The 20,483-nt window shown below is 35.1% G+C and overlaps 2 protein-coding genes across 8 annotated transcripts in view; one reads left to right on the top strand and one right to left on the bottom strand.

The window, feature by feature from the left end:
- Positions 1-5,223, top strand: part of BLNK (B cell linker) — a 95,617-nt gene extending 90,394 nt beyond the window's left edge. For both annotated transcript variants that reach the window (XM_036886534.2, XM_036886535.2), the window contains one exon: positions 4,468-5,223. In XM_036886534.2, coding sequence (XP_036742429.2) covers positions 4,468-4,587 — 120 coding nt within the window. In that variant the 3' untranslated portion in view covers positions 4,588-5,223. The remainder of the gene's footprint in view (positions 1-4,467) is intronic.
- Positions 1-20,483, bottom strand: part of ZNF518A (zinc finger protein 518A) — a 125,292-nt gene that overhangs the window by 63,560 nt on the left and 41,249 nt on the right. For all 6 annotated transcript variants that reach the window (XR_008998969.1, XR_008998970.1, XR_008998971.1 and 3 more), the window contains exons 5-6: positions 13,110-13,198; positions 5,357-5,455 (exon numbers count right to left, since the gene is read on the bottom strand). The gene's annotated coding sequence lies outside the window, so the exon portion shown is untranslated. The remainder of the gene's footprint in view (positions 1-5,356; positions 5,456-13,109; positions 13,199-20,483) is intronic.

The following is a 20,483-nucleotide window of genomic DNA, read 5'->3' as shown; positions in this document are numbered from 1 at the left end:
ATAATGGCATCTGGAAGCACTGACAGAGTCCATTAAAACTTTTATTTAAGTAATCTATCATAAAAAAAGATTATTTCTCCCATATACTGAATACCTGAATAGAAAATGAAAATTTTGGTTACATGATGTCAGCCATCTGGATATTTTGAAAAGTCTGTTTGTCTATATTTGTATTTGGGTGTTTATGGGTAGAAAAGTAACTTAACTATTTAATGTTTTTGTGCAGCTGTCTGGCATTGTGTAGGTATAATATTGAGTAATTTTAAAGCTTTGATATCTGTCTGCTTTATTTTACTGATCATGAGATTTTGAGATATAAAACAAGTTGTTTTCTGTCCATATCTGAATACCTCAAACTGAATTAGGGTAGACAGGAAAAAAGAGCACTGAGGAAAAACTGCAGTAAATCATACTCAGTTCTTCATTCAATTTAATCACAAATATGCCTCAACTCCACTGCCTACTTCAAACATTTCAATCCCCAAGCTCTACAATAAAGTAATACTGAAAAATATTCAGGGACTAGAAGGAAAGAATTAGATGTTTGTGTAAATGTAGCAACTCTCTCCAATGCCCAGCTTCAGAACACACTTTCTCACTTGGAATCCACTTTAAAAAGATAGTGCTATTTCATTTCTTGCTTTAGTCCATAAATTTAACTTCCAACTGCATTCAGTTTAACAACATAGAATGCCAAGAAAACAGAATGAATGTCTTTATGAATGCCATAAAAGAATTTCACTGGCAATTGCAAGAGGGCTGAACCTTGAAAAGAAAGTAAGAAAAAAAATTAAAGGTACTTGAAAGTCTCTGTCTCTCCCCTCTCCTCCCTGACCTAATATTCCAATATTACAATGTGTGATAGCCAATAACACAAAAGACAACTGGTATTTCACTTGAAGAAGTTGACCAAAATTCAGAATACTTTATTCAATATATAAATATTGGAAAGCTATCCACATAATTAATACAGGCTTTAAAATTTTTTCTTATTCCAGATGTTTGGCTTTATATGAAAAGTTAAAAGACAATAAAATCAATTGGTAATAATTGCTAACTTATGGTACTTTATGGCACTATTGCAAAACATTCACTACTTTTTAAAAAATGACTCTAAATGAATTTTTTTGATGATTGTGAGCTTATATAATTTTATTATAATCATTGCATTTCATCTCACGGTCTGTGTTACATTTAATTTATCATTCATTTAAAACATTATTTTCCAGAAAAAAAATTGTGATAATCTTAAATTAAAACCCATAAAGACACTGATTAACTTGTAGATAGCAAACCATTCTTGTACCCTGAAATATATCCCACTTGTTCATTCTGAATGATGCTATGCTATTAATTTTTTTAATGTGGTTTGTTAATATCTTGTTGAGGATTTTTGTATTTATGCTAATCAAAAATATTGGTCTATAATTTTCTTTTTTTTGTAATGTCTTTGTCTGGTTTGGAATCAAGGTAATTCTAACCTCATAGAATGGATTTAGAAGCATTCTTTCCTCTTCAATTTTTTTGGGTAGTTTGAGAAGGACAGGTATTAACTCTTCTTTGGTAGGATTCAGCTGTGAAGCCATCTGCTTCTGGACTTTTGTTGGTTGGTAGTGTTTTGATTATCAATTCAATTTTGTCACTAGAAATCAGTCTGTTCAGATTTTCTTCCTTGGTTCACTCTTGAAGGTTATATGTTTTTAGGAATTTATCCATTTCTTCTAGGTTGTCCAATTTGTTGGCATAAAATTTTTCATGCACTAATGAAACACATCTTATAATCTCTTGTATTTTTGTGGTGTTAATTGTAACTTCTCTTTTACTTCTCATTTATTTATTTGAGTCCTCTTTTTTTCTTGATTAGTCTAGCTAAAGGTTTGTCAATTTTTTTATCTTTCAAAGGACCAGCTCTTAGTTTCATTGATCTTTTGTATTTTTTAGTCTTTATTTCATTTATTTCTGCTCTTATATTTATTTTTTCCTTCCTTCTACTAACTTTGGGCTTTGTTATCTTTTTCTAGTGCCCTTAGGTATGAAGTTAAATTGTTTGAGATTTTTCTTGCTTTATTTAGGTAGATCTGCTTTCCTCTTAGAACTGCTGTTGATGCATGAAAAGATGTTTAATATCACTAATCATCAGGAAAATACAAATCAAAACCACAATGGGATATCACTTCACACCAGTCAGAATGACTAGTATCGAAAAGACAAGAAATAATAAGTGTTGGCAAGAATGTTAAGAAAAGGGAATCTTCATACACTGTTGGTGGTAAAGTAAATTGGTGCAGCCACTGTTGAAAACAGTATGGAGGATCCTCAAATAATTGAAAATAGAAATACCATACAACCTGTAATTCTATTGCTGAGTATTTACTCAAAGGAACAAAATCACTAATTCAAAAAGATAAATGCATCCCTATGATTATTGCAGCATTATTTACAATAGCCAAGATATGGTAGCAACCTAAGTGTTCACAGATAGATGAATGGATAAAGAAGATATGGTATATATATACATACATACATACATATACAATGAAATGTTACTTAGCCATAACAAAGAATGAAATCTTGCCATTTGTTACAACATGGATGGAACTGTAGGGCATTAAACTGAGTGAAATAAGTCAGATGGATATCACATAATTTCGCTTACATGCACAATCTAAAAAAAAAAAGAAACAAACAAAACAGAACTAAACTAACAAATACAGAGAACAAATAAGGTTGCTATAGGTTTGGGGAGTTTTTTGATTACCATGGTGGTGATCATAGGGGATTCATGGGTTGGGGAATGAGTGAAATTAGTGGAGGGGATAAAGATTACAAATTTCCAATTGTAAAATTTATAAGTCACAGGGATGAAAAGTACAGCATAGAGAATATAATTAAGAATATTATAATATCTTTGTATGGTGACAGATGGTAACTACACTTATTGTGGTGAGCATATTGTGTGTCAACTATATTTAAAATAAAAACAAACAGAAAAACCCACAATCAAAACCACCATGAGGTATCACCACCAGTTAGAATGGCCACTATCCAAAAGACGAGATATAACAAGTGTTGGTGAGGATGTGGAGAAAAGGGAACCCTCCTACATGGTTGGTGGGAATGTGAACTGATACAGCTACTATGAAAAGCAGTATGGGGATTCCTGAAAAAAAAAAAACAACTAAAAATAGACAGTAATTCCACTCCTAAGAATTTACCTGGAGAAAACAAAATCTTTGATTTGAAAAGATATATGCACCCCTATGTTTATCACATTATTTACAATAGCCAAGATATGGAAGCAACCTAAGTGTCCATCAATAAATGAATGTGTAAAGAAAATGTGGTACATATACACAATGGAATATTATCCAGCCATAAAAGAAAGAAATCCTTCCATTTGCAAGAACATGGATAGATCTAGATGGTATTATACTAAGTGAAATAAGCCAGGCAGAGAAAGACAAATACCATATGATTTCACTTATCTGTGGAATATAAAACAAAATGAACAAAATAGCAGTAGAGTCATAGACGCTGAGAAGTGATTGACTGGTGGTTACCAGCGGGGAGGGATTGGAGTGGGTCCAGTGGGGAGAAATTGGAGTGGGTGGGTGCAGAGGGTGAGAGGGATAAAGGGGCACAAAAATTCTCTATCATAATATAAGTTGGCCACGAGGATAATAGTACAGTATGGAGAATATAGCCAATGATTCTGTAACATTTCTTATGTTGACAGATAGTAACTGCACTAGAGGGGGTGAGGATTTAATAATATGGGTAACTGTTGAACCGCTGTATTATATACTTGAAACCAATATAAGATTGTATATCAATGATACTTCAATAAAAAACAGACAATAGGAATTATTATATGGAGAAATAAATATGTTTGGTAAGAGCCTACCATTAAATTCTATTATTAAGTAGACACTAATTTAGCTCTAAACTTACTGGGAGTTAAAGCAAAAATGGAAAAATGAAAGTGTACAAAGCTTTCCCTGATTATTTAAAAAAAGAAAACAAAAACCAAACGTGAACTAATCTGGGAAATAATTTTCCTGACATTAAATTCTAAGGTTAATTTATTACATCAGTCCTTGTATCTGAGACTGTGCAACGTAACAGATAATCTATGTTTTGTGAAGAATGTGGAGAAATCCAATGTAGGACAGTTTAACACTAGACATAATAAAAAATAAAATATTAAAATATTAGATCATTACTCCTTGAAGTAATTTCTCTAAATAGTTATACTAATTGTTGTGTTTTTAGTTTTACTGAATACAGGAAAGACTAATGTCTGCCACCTTGAGAGTTATAACCTTTTTAAATTGGACCTTTTTGGGTAGAATGTCATCTGAGACTTAGTAACTTTGACTAACTTAAGAAAGTGGGAGAAGATGGGAGGAGTGGAACTTGAAGTTAACATAAATGTCATTGGATAACTAATCTGTTTTCTTGCACTAGTACTTTGGAAGTGTTCCTGCAATTATCAAGAATCATCAACATAATCCCCTGGTTCTTATTGACAGTCAGAATAACACAAAAGATTCCACAAGACTCAAATATGCAGTTAAAGTTTCATAAATTAAAAAAGGAAAAAGGAGGCCAACATCATTGCTTCAGACATCTTCCCTATTTCTACTTTTGAGAAAAAGTCCCAAAACTTCATATTTTGGCCTATGAATCATCCAGTAATAAAAGAGAAGATGGAGACAGCTATTGAGGTGGTCATCCATTTCTTTGTAAGAAAGTCATATGGACTTGTTCTATTGCCTGACCTGATGAACTGTTAAAATATGGTGAGGCTGAATTATCCTGCTACTAATATTCTCCAAATAAATGTTTTTATTTAAAAGAAACAAGTGTAAAGTATTTTTAGTTAAGTAAGAAAATAACACTCTATTTTCAAAATATGAAAATAATAATTATGGATAAAATAAAGCTGCTTGCTTGGAATTTAGGCCACCATAATAGTCACTAATGCACTAATGAAACTAGGATGTCTACTGTCAATTATGTTTTGGTTGAAATTTTTATGTGTAGAAAGTAAAATATAATGTATGATATTTATAAGTACAGATAAGGGGGATACATAATGGTTCCTTTTGCTGAGTGTTCCCAACCATGGGAGATGTATATAGATACGAACTTTCTAAATGTTTTTGTCCACAATTGTATTGTTAGCTTTGCTTATTAAAGATAATTATACCCTCTTTGAAATGCATGTCTATTAAGTGGATTCCAAATTTGATATGAGGTTGAAAGTGGATGAGAGCAAAACTAGACTAAAATCCTAGGGAAACAACAAAACAGGAAAGCAAACATTGATGAACATAAGGAACAAAAGAAATACCATTGTGAGTAGCCTTATGCAAGGTCTTCAGCCATCCCAGAAATGGATCATGCTTTGTCATAGCAAATGTTCTTATTCCACTGTGTACTCTGGACAGCACTGAAATAATAAAGCAGTTAAGATAAATCTAATTGTTAAATGAGGAATGCACTTGATCACTGAAAAAGACAATCTCTCAAAGGATTTTGAAAAGGCTAGAAGGTAATCATTTCAGAGTATTTCACAGACTCACTTGTAAAGATAATTGTATTTTTAAATGTCGTATACTTTCACGATTTATGTTATGGGTTGAATTGTTTTCCCCAAAAAAGACTTGAAGTCCTGAAAGTGTGTACCACCCAGTACCTCAGAATGTGACCTATGTGGTCTTCACAGTGCAGTCAAGTTAAGATGAGGCTATAAGGGTTGGCCCTAATCCAATATGACTGCAGTCCTTATAAAAAGGGTGAATTTCGACACAAACACAGACATGCACAGAGGGAAAACGATGTGAGGCAATAACCAGCGAGAACAGCATGTGAAGATGGAGGTTCAGAGGGATGCATCTATAAGCCTAGGAATGCCGAAGATTGAAGGTAAACTACCAGAAGCTAGGAGGAGGCAAGAAAAGACCCCCTACAGTTTTTCAGAGGAATCTTTGATTTCAGATTTCTAGTTTCCAGAACTGGGAGACAATAAATTTCTATTCTTTTAAAGTTATCCATTTATTTTATTCCCTTTGTTATGATAGCCATAGGAAACTAATAACAACCCATACATTTTTGACCCTGAAATCAGATATAAACGGGTTTAGGAAATTTTGTACAAAAAAAAGTTTTTTTCCTTGTAGGAAAACAATGGAATCATTTAGAGTGTGCTAGAAGAGATAATTCAAAATGTACATAAACTGTGTTTTATCTTTTGTAAGGCAAAGCAATCATTTGCAGTACGAAATGAGCTTTCTAATTTATCCATTTTCCTCAGTGTCATATGTAAATTATTTTCTACTTAAGTAAATCCTCACTAATTCCTTCTGCCACCAAAGTGACCCTGGCTCTATAACAACCTTTTCTACCCATCCCTACTCTGCTCCCCCAAGTGACCCATTCCAGCTAAATGCAGGAGCATGCACAGCCATGAAGTTATACTAATCCACAGTCGATTGTTATTCAGCACTGCTGGGGTAGATTTCTTGGAATAGAGGCTAGGAACTTCTGGGAGATAAACTAATTTCTGCCAAAGGACCTATGCTTCCAAAAGACTGAGAAACACTCAATCCAAAACAACTGTCTCATACAGGAGTCCACTGAAGGGTGGTCCTGCCTACTTCTTTAAAACCCTCCTCTTCAGGTAGTATGGGCTTCTCTGTAAGACTAGAAAAGCCTTCAAGAGATCTCAAACGCCAAAAAATGCTTGACAAGTGGTTTTGCATAGGGAGATTTTCGGGCAAGCTAGGGGTGGAATAGAGTCATTAGTCAAGGAAAAGTATACTGCATAGCAGCTGAAGGAAACAAAGCACTCCAGTTCTTATTTTCTGTTTCAAGGATGTCACAAACTAGATTCTCTGCAATAGTAAGGAGGCTGTTCAAGTTTGTTCAAATGGACAATGGTGATGGAAAGGCCCATGGTCACCAGAAGCCTGAACTGTGCTATAACCAGTTAGCCATGGCAGTAGTTTGGAGATCCTGCACTCTGGGAGCTACACCACTCCTACTGGAACTGTGACAAATTTGCCTAAAGGGGAGTCCCAGGAAACAGAATGCAGAGATGTGAAGCAAAGCCAGCACAACATGAGACATGATTCTAAAGTAGGACTGAATTCCTGTCCTTCAAAATGGCCTTAAGATATAATATAACTCAACCTCTATTTCTAGGCAGGGTTGCATGAAAACCATTAAAAGACCTGCCTCCCAACAAGAGGACGCCCGTGGCACTTAGTGGCTGTATCTGACCTCAAGGTGAGGCAGTAACTGGCTTCAGAGTTTGGTCTGGATACCCCAGATCTACCACTTAACAGTATGTTGTCAGGTTTATTACCATTCTAAGCCTCAGTTTCTACATTCATAAAACAACAGCTTTCTGGTAATGATACAAGAATTAAAATAAGCTAGTATATGTTAACTACCTGGCATTTAGTTGTGCCTAATAAACATTCATTCCTAGTTCCCTAACCAAAATCTTCCTTGCAAAGATAAAAAGTAGTCAGTGGACATTTCTTCAAATAAACCCATCTGTAAGTATTTTTGAACATTTAATAATTTTCTCAGAATCATCCCAAATATTTCTCCTTATCTATGGTTATTAAACTTTCAGTTGTCACAAAATTCTTTGAGAATATGATGAGAGCAATGGGCCTCTTTGGGAAAAATGCATTTATGCATACACACAAAATCTCATCAAATTTCATGAGATTCATGGGCCCCTAGGATAAGGTCCACGGATAAGGTCCAGAGATCCAAAGCTAGGGGCACTTGTCCTATATCTTCTTAAAATTTAAGGCATCAAGGTAGACATACTATTATCCTGAAGACTGGAATAACCCTAAAAGTAACTCTGCCATTAGCAAAGAAGGAGGATACTATGGTGGTTTAGGTGCAAGGGCGTGAGAGTGAGTTGCCTCAATCTCTGCTTCTAATGCAAGATCCACCAACATATTGTGTGAACTTGGGCAAGTTGTCTTGGTTTCCTCATTTGTAAAATGGAGATGATAATGTAATCTACCTTATAGGATTGTTCAATAAGTAGATTAAGTATTATAAAAGTTCAAAGTGTTAATTATTTTTCTTTCAACTGGCCAACATTTATGGAGCCTGCTGTATACATCTTTCAGTATGTTATGTCACATACATGAAATGCACAAATAGTATCAGGTCCTGGAAGGTATCCAGATAGCCTCTCTTAATACCTTTCAAAATCAGTTATCGTTTTATAAAAATATCAAACAGAACTTTTATCCTGGATGATTATTTTACTTAAAATAATGACCTACAGTTAGAATAACCCTTGAAAGAGAAAAAAACAAACAAACAGAAGAAGTAGAAGTCCCTATTCAAAAGCACTTACCTGTTGTCTCAAGGGCAATGTCTCACCCTTTTTTTCACTAGACAAATGTAGAATTTCTTTTGTCTTGTCTGTTACATTTTTCTTACTTATGAGCCACTTGGACTCAGATTTTATTCCTCCTGGCTCTGTCCCTCACTAGCTGTATAATCTTATTAACTTTTTTTTATTAAGGTATCATTGATACACAATCTTATGAAGGTTTCACATGAGCAACATTGTGGTTACAACATTCACCCATATTATTAGGTACCCCCCAACCACCCCACTGCAGTCACTGTCCAATAGTGTAGCAAGATACTAGCTGTATAATCTTGAACAAAGTATTCAGTGAACTTGCTTTCTCATTTTCCATGTAGAGTTTTTATGAGAACAATATATACAAATACATAGGACATAGCAGATCTCAACAAATAATATCACCATACTTGTAACTTCAAATAGCCCATTTGTAAGTCTAGAGACAAAAGACATAATTTGAACATTACTGCAGTAAATCTGTTGTGAGAAGATACAGACCTAATCTATGGTAGTGACCAGGCCCCTATAAAGAAACAGATACAAGAAAAATGTCTAAGTATTAACACAGGAACATTAACTGAATGTCCATGGGAAATAGAGGAAAAATATGAGTCTCTACTGATTCCATTGTTTCAAGCCTGGATAATGGGAGAATGGAAACGCCTCTGGCAAAGGGAGAAAAGCATGGAGGGAAAGCTGACCCGTTACATTCCTGATCATATTGGTCTAACATAAGAGTCTCAGGGCAATTCAATTAATGGGATATGAGAACAAGTCAGAAGACTTTGATTCACCTATAGACTCACTAATGTGAGGAAAAGTTATTGTATTGATTTGTATATCAACAAGATACCTTAGGAGATATTCTTCTGGAGGTTGGGGCATTAGAAGAACTAAATTAAATGTTCATACAATACTGATTGTTTTACATTTTGTTTGGTTTCCATGATGACATAAAGAAACAGTGTTTATGAAAATTGTTCTGACAGTAAAGGAGTGCAGTTGAAAATTGGGAGAATGGAGGCAGACAGAATAGCCACAGGATTAATTTAGGCCTAAAGTTCTATGGCTCCAGACTAGTATGATGTATTCAAGGGAAAGGGAGGGAAGTCTAGAAAAGAACACTCCAGGTCTTGAGGTTCAGAATGTTTTTTGAGATTCATCCATATTGTTACATGTATTACTTATTGCTCATTTTCATTACTGATTATTATTCCATTATATGAATATATATAAATTTGCTTTTTCCATTCACTTGTTAATGGGAATTTGATTGTTTCTAGTTTGGGGCTAAATGATTGAAGTTGCTATGAACATTTGTGTGGAAATATTTGTGTAGACATATGTTTTCATTCCTTTTGGACAAATACCTAAGAATGGTAATCCTGAGTCACATGGAAAGTGCATGTTTAACTTTGAAAGAAACAGCCAAGATGCTTCCAAAGTGGATGAATCATATTAGTGATACTAACAATATATGAGAGTTCAGTTGCTCCACTCTTATCAGCACTTAATATTGTCAGTCTATTAATTTTAGTCATTGTAGTACACATGTAGTGTTGTCTCGCTGTTGTTTTAACTTGCATTTTCTTGATAACTAATGGTATTGAACATCTCTTTATATGCATATATCTTCTTTTTTGAAGTGTCTGTTCAAATCTCTTGCCCACTTAAAAAACTGAGTTTTCTTCTGTTTATTAAATTGTAAGAGTATGTAGTCTGGATACAAGTCCCTTGACAAATATATGTATTATGAATATTTTATTTTGCTTTCCTGGAGTAAGCCCTACCTGCTCATCATATACCATCCATTTTACATATTGAGGAGTTTGATTTGCTAATACAGTGTTAAAGATTTTTGCATATACATTCATTAAAGGACATCAGTCTATAGTGTTATTTTTCTTATAATGCTCTTGTCAGCTTTTAGTATCAGGGTAATGCTGGACTCATAAAAAGACATGAAAAATGTTCCCTTCTCTATTTTCTGAAAGAATTTTATGTAGTATTGATATTATTTCTTCCTAATACATTCGATAGAATTCACCAAGGAAGTTATCTGGGCTGGCACTTTCTTTGTTCTGAACTCAATTTCTTTAGTAAATAAAAGCTATTAAAATTTTCTATTTTTCCTCTGTTTTGTTCATTTATGTCTTTCAAGGAATTTGTCTAATTCAACTGGAAAACCAAATTTACTGGCATAAAGTTGATAATAATATTCTCATGTAATCCTTTATAAGAATAAAGGTCTATGGGATCTATAGTAATATCCCCTATTTATATCTTACTTTTTTTAAAATCAGTCTAGCTAAAGGTTTATCAATTTTATGATCCTTCCAAAGAATCAGGTTTTGGTTTCATTAACTTTTCTCTATTATTCATCTGTTTTTTATTCATTAATTTCCATAGATACTTTATTCTTTCCTTCTTTCAACTTATTTTGGGTTTAATTTGTTCTTTACCTACTCTGTTAAGATGGAAGCTTACATAATTGAGCTTACACTTTTATTATTTCCTAATATAAGTATTTGAAGCTGAAAATTTCCCTTTAACCACAGCTTTAGAACATTCCAAAAATGTCAATGTAGTTTTCTCCTTTTCATTCAGTTCAAAACATTCTCAAATTTCCATTATGATTGTTTTAACCCACTTGTTAATGAGAAAAGTGCTGTTTAACTTCTGAATACTTGGGGACTTCTAAATCTTTTCTGAGATTCATTTCTAATTGAATTCTGTTTGTAGACAGAAATATGGTCTGCATGAATTCAATCCCTTTAAATTTATTGAAAATTGTAATGATTTAGTGGATGTCTCATAGGTGCTTATAAATAAGGCACAGAGTGGAGTGTTCTATGAAAGTCATTTAACCCAAGTTGATTGGTAGTATTGCTCAAGTCTTCTATTTCCTTACTGATCTTTTTTGCCTAGGTGTTCATTCAGTTACTGAGAGGTGTTGAAATGTCTAGCTATAATTGTGAATTTGTGGATTTTTCTTTGTAATTCTGTCAGTTTTGTTTCATAGATATTGAAGCTTAGGTACTATGTACATAGACCTATGTACATAGAGGATTGTTATGTCTTATTAATAAATGAATTTCATTATCACTAAGAAGTATTCCTCTTTATCCCTAGCAATATTTTTTGTTATGAAGTCTACTTTTTTTTTTATCCTAATGATCTCTGACTTTTAATCGCAGCATTTGCACCATTTATATTTAATGTAATTATTGACATGATTGGTTTGAAGACTACTATTTCTATTTTTTTCTATATTAACTCACCTGGTTTTCCTGTTTTGCTTTGTTTTTGTCCTGCCTTCTGGTAGGTTGAGGTTTTTTAAATCTATCTTCACTATTGACTTATTAGCTGTATTTCTTTGTTCTCTTAATAGTTGCTCTAGTGTTTACAATATACTCTTTTGTTTAGAAGTTTACCTTCAAGTACAACAATATACCTTGATTTTCCCTTCCCTGCCTTTATGCTGTTATACATTTTATAAACCCTGTGATTTTTTATAATATGTTAAGTTGTACATGTTATAAACCCTATGTTATTTTTTGCTTTAAATATTTAATTATCCTTAAAAGGAATTAAAGAGGGAAAAGCCTTTTATATTACTTGTTTATTCATCATTTTCAGTGCTCTTAATTCCTTTGCATAGACCAAATATCCATCTGGTATCATTTTCCTTCCACCTAATAATTTCTCTTAACATTTAAGATAGTTCAATTTTGATGGTGATAATTATCTTAAACTTCTCTTATGGAAAATTGTCTTTGTTTTATCTTCATTTCTAAAGGATAAGTTCATTTGATAACATTCTAGGATGATTTCTTCTCTTTAGTACCTTGAAGATACTCCACTGTCTTCTGGCTTGTATAGTTTCTGATGATACATCTGCAATACTTCTTATTTTTTATTCTTAGCATATAAAGTGTTTTTCTCTGGCTGCTGTCAAAATTTTATCTTTGTAACTTGCTATTATGAGAATGTGATGGTTTGGTATGGCTTTTCCTGCTTGAGCTTCACATTGCTTCTTGGATCTTTGGATTTATAATTTTCATCAAATTTAGAAAAAAAATTAATCATTATTTCTTCAAATATTTTTCCTATCCTCCTTCTCCTTTTCTGGGACTCCAGTTACATGAATGTCACTCTGCTTGACATTGTCTCCCAGTGTGGCAGCCATGGAGGTACATTGTTTGGATCTCCCAACAAGAAAAACCTGGCAGCTGTGAGAAGTACAGTTTAGCTGACAGCCTTTGGCTGTTAGTGCTTCAGAATCTGCCTTAAGTTTAAAGCCAGGTCTATGCTCTTTCTAGGCAGCCCTCAATCTGGCCATTTCTGCCCATCATGAAATTCCTCTAACTGATAGTCTTCGACCTGAAGCATCCACTGGATTAGCTGACTATCAGCAACACATGTAGTCTGAGGCTCTCTATAGCCAATCCTGTTTCCACTCACTACCCCTCTTCTTTCTCCTGTATTATACCTACATTATGATCTGCTAGCTTTTCTTAGACTTGCTACCTCTCCTTCATTATTTCCCAGGCATTTCTGCCCAACAAACGTCTTGCACTCCAACCTCCATCTCAACATCTTCTTCCCAGAAAACCCCATTGAAAGAGTTAGTCCAAGGAGAAGTCCAAGAAAGTTAGGCAGTGAGATGGGCTCTTTGGACAAGATTACTCACCACCCAGCTGGCAGTGTAGACCCCCGTCCTGGGGGTATTTGAGGTGTGGACCATCCCTGGTACAATGTGGCAACCCAATTGCTAATCTCCTGCAGTGAGAGAAAAGAAAAAGCTGAAGACCAAACTCAGGATTTAATAGAATTGCTGAGCTGCAAAGATAATTAAATGCTAAACCAAGACAGTCTCTTATGACAGGGTCAGAGTCCTAGTTCAGAAAACCTGGCACCCTGATGGATGGGATGCATGTATGTGGGGATGAATGGTGGTGAATCCATCATTGGTGGTGAAAGCCACCAATTATTTGGCTTCCAAGACTCTTCTGAGCTCACAGAGTCTGCAGAGGTGCCCCCTCTGATTAAGAATTAACACTGTGCCTGTGTGGGAAGACCCTGCAGAGGCCTATGCCCTGCAAGATTACAGAAATACCCCTCATGATATGCCCCCACTTCTTGTCCTAGCTGCTAACACAATAACTAATGTTAACTTGCAGCATGAACCAGTTATGGATGTCCTAGGCCTACTGAGGGAGAAAAAGAATAAATCCTAAAGGAGATTGAAGAATTAGGTACCCTGTACTAACAGAAACTGGGGGAATATCATGGGTCTAGACAAACCCTGGCACACTGATAGCAGCACTTAAGTATCAGAAGCCAGGGAGGTCATAACAATTGGCAAATCAGGGTGCCAGTCTATAGGGCTTGACTCACAGCTGAGGATAAAGTTAACAGAACATAGCGTCCATTGAGTTAGAATACGGGCAGTCAGTAAGGGTGCTGCCTATAGATATAGATAGATAGACAATAGATAAGATGATAGAGATATCCTTCCTTGTTCCAGTTTTTTTCCTATCAGTGGATTAGAGAAGCCTAGTGACAATGACTCACCAGTGAGTTCCTCAGCCATCTAGCCCACCACTGTTAGCAGAAAACTTCTGGCATATGGCATCCTACACCGAGCTTTTCTGCTGCCTTCCAGGTTAGTTTCCTGTTAACTGGCTCCAGCCCACCAGTGCTCACCAGCAAATTTCTCCCTCAGCCACCCTGGAGGCTCTAGCTTGGCCACACCCTCTAGTAAGTTCCTCTGCCACTCACTTGGGCAGCTACCTGTGAACCAGTTCAAGGTTGCCAGCACCTTCCAGGGAGTTTCTTTAGCACTCAGCTGGCTGTTTATAGTAGACCAACTCTAGCTCACCAGCACCCTCCAATGCGATTCACAGCCACTGAATTTTGACTACCTACAGACCAGCTCAGGTCTGCACCCTCTAGCGAATTTTTTCACTATCATCAGCAGGCTGAATGTACTTGTGGCAGCTACAACTTCAATAATGCCTAAATCTCAGACTAAGGGTTGGGGAGTCCTGTTTAAGTGCTTAGTTTCTTGTTTATTCTTCTCAGTCCTGGAAATAGTAGTTGATTCCTGCATTTGCCATTTCTATATTCCTTAATATCCAATTTACCCCTTCTAATAGTTAACCAACTTTGACTAGTTGTTAATTTTAATGGCATTATTGAGATGTAATTCATATACTATGAAATTCATCCACTTAAAACTACACAATTCAGTGCATATTGCTACATTCAGAGTTGTGCAACCATCATTGCAATCTGTTTAGAATATTTTCACCTTAAAAAGAAATTTCATACTGATAAACAGACATTCTTCACTCTTCAACCTATCTCCATCCTATTCAACCACTAGTTTATTTTCTCTATAGATTTGCACACTCTTGACATTTTATATGAATGGAATCATACAATATGTGGTCCTTTGTGACTGGCTTCTTTCAGTTAGTATATTTTCAAGGTTCATCCATGTTATAGCATGTATAAGTACTCCATTTCTTTTATTGCTGAATAATATTATACATATATACCATATTCTGTTTGCCATTAGTTGGTGGACATTTGAGTTGCTTCTACTTTTGGCTATTATGACTAACACTGTTATAAACACTGTGTACAAGTTTTTAAGTGGATGTGTTTTTTACATCTTTTGGATATATTATCTAGAAGTGTAATTGCTGTATCATACAGTAATGATGTTTAACAGTTTGAGGGAATGCCCAACTGTTTTCCAAAGTGACTGCACAATTTAATATACCAACCAATAATGTGTGAGAGTTTCTGTTTCTCATACTACCAGCACTTATCTTCCCTCTTTATTATTATACCCATCCTAAAGGGTATGTAGTAGTATCTCATTGTGGTTGTTTTGCATTTCCCTAATGATTAAAGATGTTTAGCATCTTTCAAGCGGTTATGAGCTATTTTTGTATACCTTCTTTCATGAAACAATTATTCAAATCCTTTGACTATTTTGTAATCAATTTTAGATATTCTGGGTACAGTTACCATGTCAGATATACAATTTGGAAATATTTTCTCCCATTCTGTGAGTTATCTTTTAACTTTCTTGAGTTCTTTGAAACACAAATATTCCATTTTAATGAATTCTAATTTATCTTTGATTGCTTATGCTCTTGACGTCTTAAGAAATTATTCTATAATCCAAAGTCACAAAGACTTACACTTATGTTTCTTTCTAATATATTTTCATCATCTTATCTCTAACATTTAGGTCTTTGATCCACTTTAAGTTTTATGCATGGTATGAAGTAGGTGTCCAACATTCTTTTGCACTTTCTTTTCCATCATTTGTTGTTATGCCAGCAGCATTTGTTAAGACTATTCCTTACACAATGAATTGTCCTGGCATTCCGGTAAAATATCAATTGACCATTAATATATGGGTCTATTTCTGGACTCTCAGTTCTAGTCCATTGATCTATATTTCTATTCTTATGTCAGTACTATACCACCTTGATTATAATCACTTTCTAGTAAGTTTTGAAATGGGGAAATGTGAATTTTCCAACTCTATTCTTCTATCAAATTGTTTTGGCTATTCTGAATCCCTTGCATTTCTATATAAATTTCAGAATAGTGTCAGTTTCTGGAAAAAAAATGGCAACTGGAATTTTGACAGGGACTACATTGAATCTGTGATGTTTGGGCAGTGTTGCCATCTTCACAATATTAAGTCTTCTAATCCATTAACATGGGATGTCTTTACATTTATTTTGGTCTTCTTTAACTTATTTCAAAAATGATTTGTACTTTCCCTGTAAAAGCCTTGCATTTCTTTGATCAAACTTATTTCTAAGTACTTTATTCCTTTAGGTGCCACTATAAATGAAGTTTTTTTCTTAGTATCACTTTAGGGCAGTTCATTGCTAACATAGAAAAGTAAACTGATTTTCCCATTGATCTTGTATTCTGCACCCTTGCTGATCTTTAATTAGTTGTGAGAGTTTGAGGTTTTTTATTTTAGTGGATTCCTTAGAATTTTCCATATGCAAGATTATATCATCTAAAAACAGAGATTTTTAAAATTCTTTCTTTCCCATCTGAATACTTTTGTTTCTTCTATTTGCCAAATTGCCCTGACTAGAACCATCAGTACACCGTTGGGTAGAAGCAGTGAGAGTGGACATCCATTCTTGTTCCTGACCTTAAGGGGAAAGTTGTTAGTCTTTCACCTTTAAGTCTGATGTTAACAGTAGCCTAATGATAAAAGCTCTCACTCCTGGTAACAGAGGGAATAGAACAATCTCATCCATAAAGAATTATAGTGATTTTCCCTGACCATTCCAGTGGCTTTCTGTTTTTGTTTTGACCAGACTAGATTTTACCAGACTTGAACCTGGCCCAGAGCTAAAGCTGCTACCTAAGGACAATGTTGAAAACATTAACAGGCAAATGCCTTGGTTGCTGCCACCTGAGGTGATAGGTTACATTTGAGGCAAGACTAACCAGGGAGGAAAGTGTGGGCAGTGAGATATCCATGAGGCCTTTGTCAAGCTACAGCATATTCCTGAGAATCTAGAGGGCCACATGCATGGACAGGGCTGTGTGTGAAGGAAAGATCTAAGAAGGCCCTAAACTGTCACCGCTGAGTGACTGTAAGGCTCTGCCAAAGGCCAAGGCAGAGCTGTAAACTGCCTGCTGAGTACTGAAGGTGCATCACAAAAACACAAACACACAGTCGGCAAACACTGGGAGAATTTTTCATCCTAGGTGTTTACGGAAATGTGTCCAATCATGAGCTGACCATTAAGCTAACATAACAGAGAAACACATGACAAAGGATACAGACTTCACAGAATTAGTTCATAAAAATTACTAGACAAACAACAACTTGCAGCAGCAAGTCAACCTGGGGAAAGGGTGGGGAGAAGATAAATAATCTGATTTTCAGATTTACATTATTTTAAATGTCTTGTTTTAAAAAAAAAAATTACAAAGCATGCAAAGAAAGGAAAATATGGTCCACTCAGGGGAAAAAAAGCAACCAATAGTAATCCTGAGAAAGCCCAGGCACTGGATTTTCTAAACAAAAACTTTAATTTAGCTATTTAAAATATGTTCAGAGAGCTATAGAAAACCATGTTTAAAGAACAAAAAGAGAATGATGTCTCAACCAATAGGGAATATAAATAAATAGAAGTTACAAAAAGAACTTTTAATTTCAGAATTTTCAATTATAGAGTTGAAAAATACAGTAATAAAAATGAAAAATTCACTAGAAGAGTTAAGCAACAGGTTTGAGCAGGCAAAAGACAGAATCTGTGAACTTATAGATCAGATGATGGCCAATTTGAGGAACAGAAAGAAAAACAAAAAATTGAAGAGAAAGAACAGATCCTCAGGCACCTGTGGGACACCATCAAGCAAAACAGCATATACATAATGTGTCTCAAAAGTACAGAGAAAAAAGAAAGCATCAGAAATAATATTTGAAGAGTAATAACTTCCTAAATTTGATGAAAAATATTAATCTACCAACCCACAGGCTCTAAGAACTCCATAGTAGGATAAACTCAAAGATATGTCACTTAGACATATCATAATCAAACTGTGGAAAGACAGAGACTCTTGAAAGCACCAAAGGTGACTCAACACATACAAGGATCCTTAATAAGATTAATAGCTGATTTCTCACCAGAAGCTATGAAGGCCAGAAGGCAGTGAGACGATATAGCCAAAGTGCTGAATGGAAAACACTATGAATGAGGAAATCTATATTCAGCAAAACTATCCCTCCAAAAGGAAGGAAAAATTAAGACACTCCAGATAAACATTGTTAAGACTGTTATACAAAGAAATTCCAAAGGGAGTCTTTCAGGCTGAAAGAACACTAGATAGCAACTCAAGCCCACACAAATACAGAACTGATAACATATAGTAATGTGTGGTACATACATTTTAACACCAGCATAGGTAAAAATAGGTAAATTTAACACAAACAGGTAATTATAAGACAGAGTAAATGTGTTTGTAACTTTAATGCCCTAATTTAAAAGACAAATGCATAAAGCAATATTTATAAATCTACATTGATGGACACACAATTTAGAGATATATTTGTGACAATAACAGCATGGGGAGGAATGGAATTATATATGGAAAAGTTTTTGTTTATATTGAAATTAAGTTGATATTAATCTAAACTAGATGGAATCGATCAGTTCTAGAATATCTTCTAAGATTCTCTTTAAACCTTTTTATCACCTACATCTTATCTTTTCATTTTTTATTTTGTTCAGATTTCATAATCTCTATCAATCTATATTCAGGTTTACTGGTTCTTCTGCCAGCTCAAATCTGTTGAGTGTCTCTAATAAAATTTTCACTCTGCTTATACCTTTCAACTCCAGAATTTTCATTTAGTTCTTTTTAAAAGTAATTTCTATTTTCTATTTGAAGAAACATTGTCAGTATACTTTAATTCCTTAAATCTGACGTCTTTAGGTCTTCAAACATATTTATAGTAGCTGTTTAATATTTATCCTCTAGTATAAATGAATGTTTCTATTGCCTGCTTTTTCCTAAGTGTCACACTTATCCTAAATCTTTGAATGGCTCTTAATTTTGTATTGAATACTGGGCATTTAAATTCCATTGTAGCATCTCTGCATACTGGTCCTCCTCCCTCATTTTTGGACTTTGTATTTAGTGACTTGGCTGCACTAATTCAGTCTATTTCCCCCCACCACAGTGTTCAGCGATGTTCCTGCTCAACTTGTTTCCCCTAATTTTTATCAGTAAGTCTGACTTCCTGAGGGTTATTTTTGAATCACCATTTAGTGATCAGCCACTGGTTGATCAGAGGTGTGCTTTAGGCCCCCAAACAAATGAAATTTGAATCCTTTGCCATTGGATTTGCTAGTGGCTTGGAGACTGCTTTCACTATTTATGGACTTTACAAGTTTTTCCCTACATTCAGCCAGGGACTTGTAGTTCAGAAGTTCCCTCTCTGGTTATTCCTATGTGGCTGCAGCCTTGAGCATGCACACTCTTTCTGATCACAAGGGATATCTGTGGTTTTACCCGGACTTTTTGTCTCTAAGTTTCTGGCTGGTATCTACTGATATCACTGGCAACTGTTAGCTTCCATTAGTTGCTAGTTCATTGCTCTAGTTTTCAACATTGTTCTGGGGTATAACTTGCTCCGGTCTGTCACAGATAGTCAGGCCCCTTATAATTGGCAGTGTGCTGTCAAGACTTTGAAACTCACTACAACCCTCCCCTGAACGGAACCTCTTTGCCTCTGTGCTAGAGGGGTTCTATGGGCAGGGAGGTAAGGAGTGGGGGGGGCAGGGTTGGAAAACTGGCTCTTCATTAAATGTCCCCCATATCCTCTGCTGAGTAGCTATTTGGGGGGATGGGGTAGGGCACAGGGGGAGAATGTCACCTCTAGTATGGATCTTTCATAGTAAGAATCAAATATGGGACCTGCTAATGTTCACCAGCTGCTAAATGTACATAGGACAGCTCTTTGACCCCAGAAAGCTGGGAGAGATGTAAGCTGCGAGAGTCCACCAGAGCACATCTTTCGCAACAGAGCTGTGTAAGGAAGGGGGACCACACAATTCAGTAGCTGCCCTGCCTTATTTCTCTTTATATTACAGGAGTTGAGAGTGGGGAAATGGGCAACCACAAACCAACTGCCACCACCTACTTAATGGGACACAGGTATGGAAAATGCGATCTACCAAACTATATTTAATCTTACACCCAGAAACATGTTTACCTCCCAGTTAGGTTTTGTGGTTTTTCTTTTGGCAGCTTCACAGATATGTTGTGGCTCTTAGTATAAATAGGTCTTTTATTGTTTCCCAACTGATTTTCAGTGTACTCCTTTCAATTTTTAAAATACTGAAATTGGGTCATTTACAAATAGTATTTTGGTTTCTCCCTAAGTTTTTCATTTTGCTTTCCTGTTCATTTACCTTGGTGACAACTGATGAAATAATTTATAATATTAAGTATCTGTGTTTCATTCCTTAGTTTGAAAGCAGCAATTTGGGTTGCA

This window comes from Manis pentadactyla, chromosome 8 (genome assembly GCF_030020395.1).
Source record: "Manis pentadactyla isolate mManPen7 chromosome 8, mManPen7.hap1, whole genome shotgun sequence".
Classification (NCBI taxonomy): domain Eukaryota; kingdom Metazoa; phylum Chordata; class Mammalia; order Pholidota; family Manidae; genus Manis; species Manis pentadactyla.
This window is presented reverse-complemented; position numbering and strand designations above follow the sequence as displayed.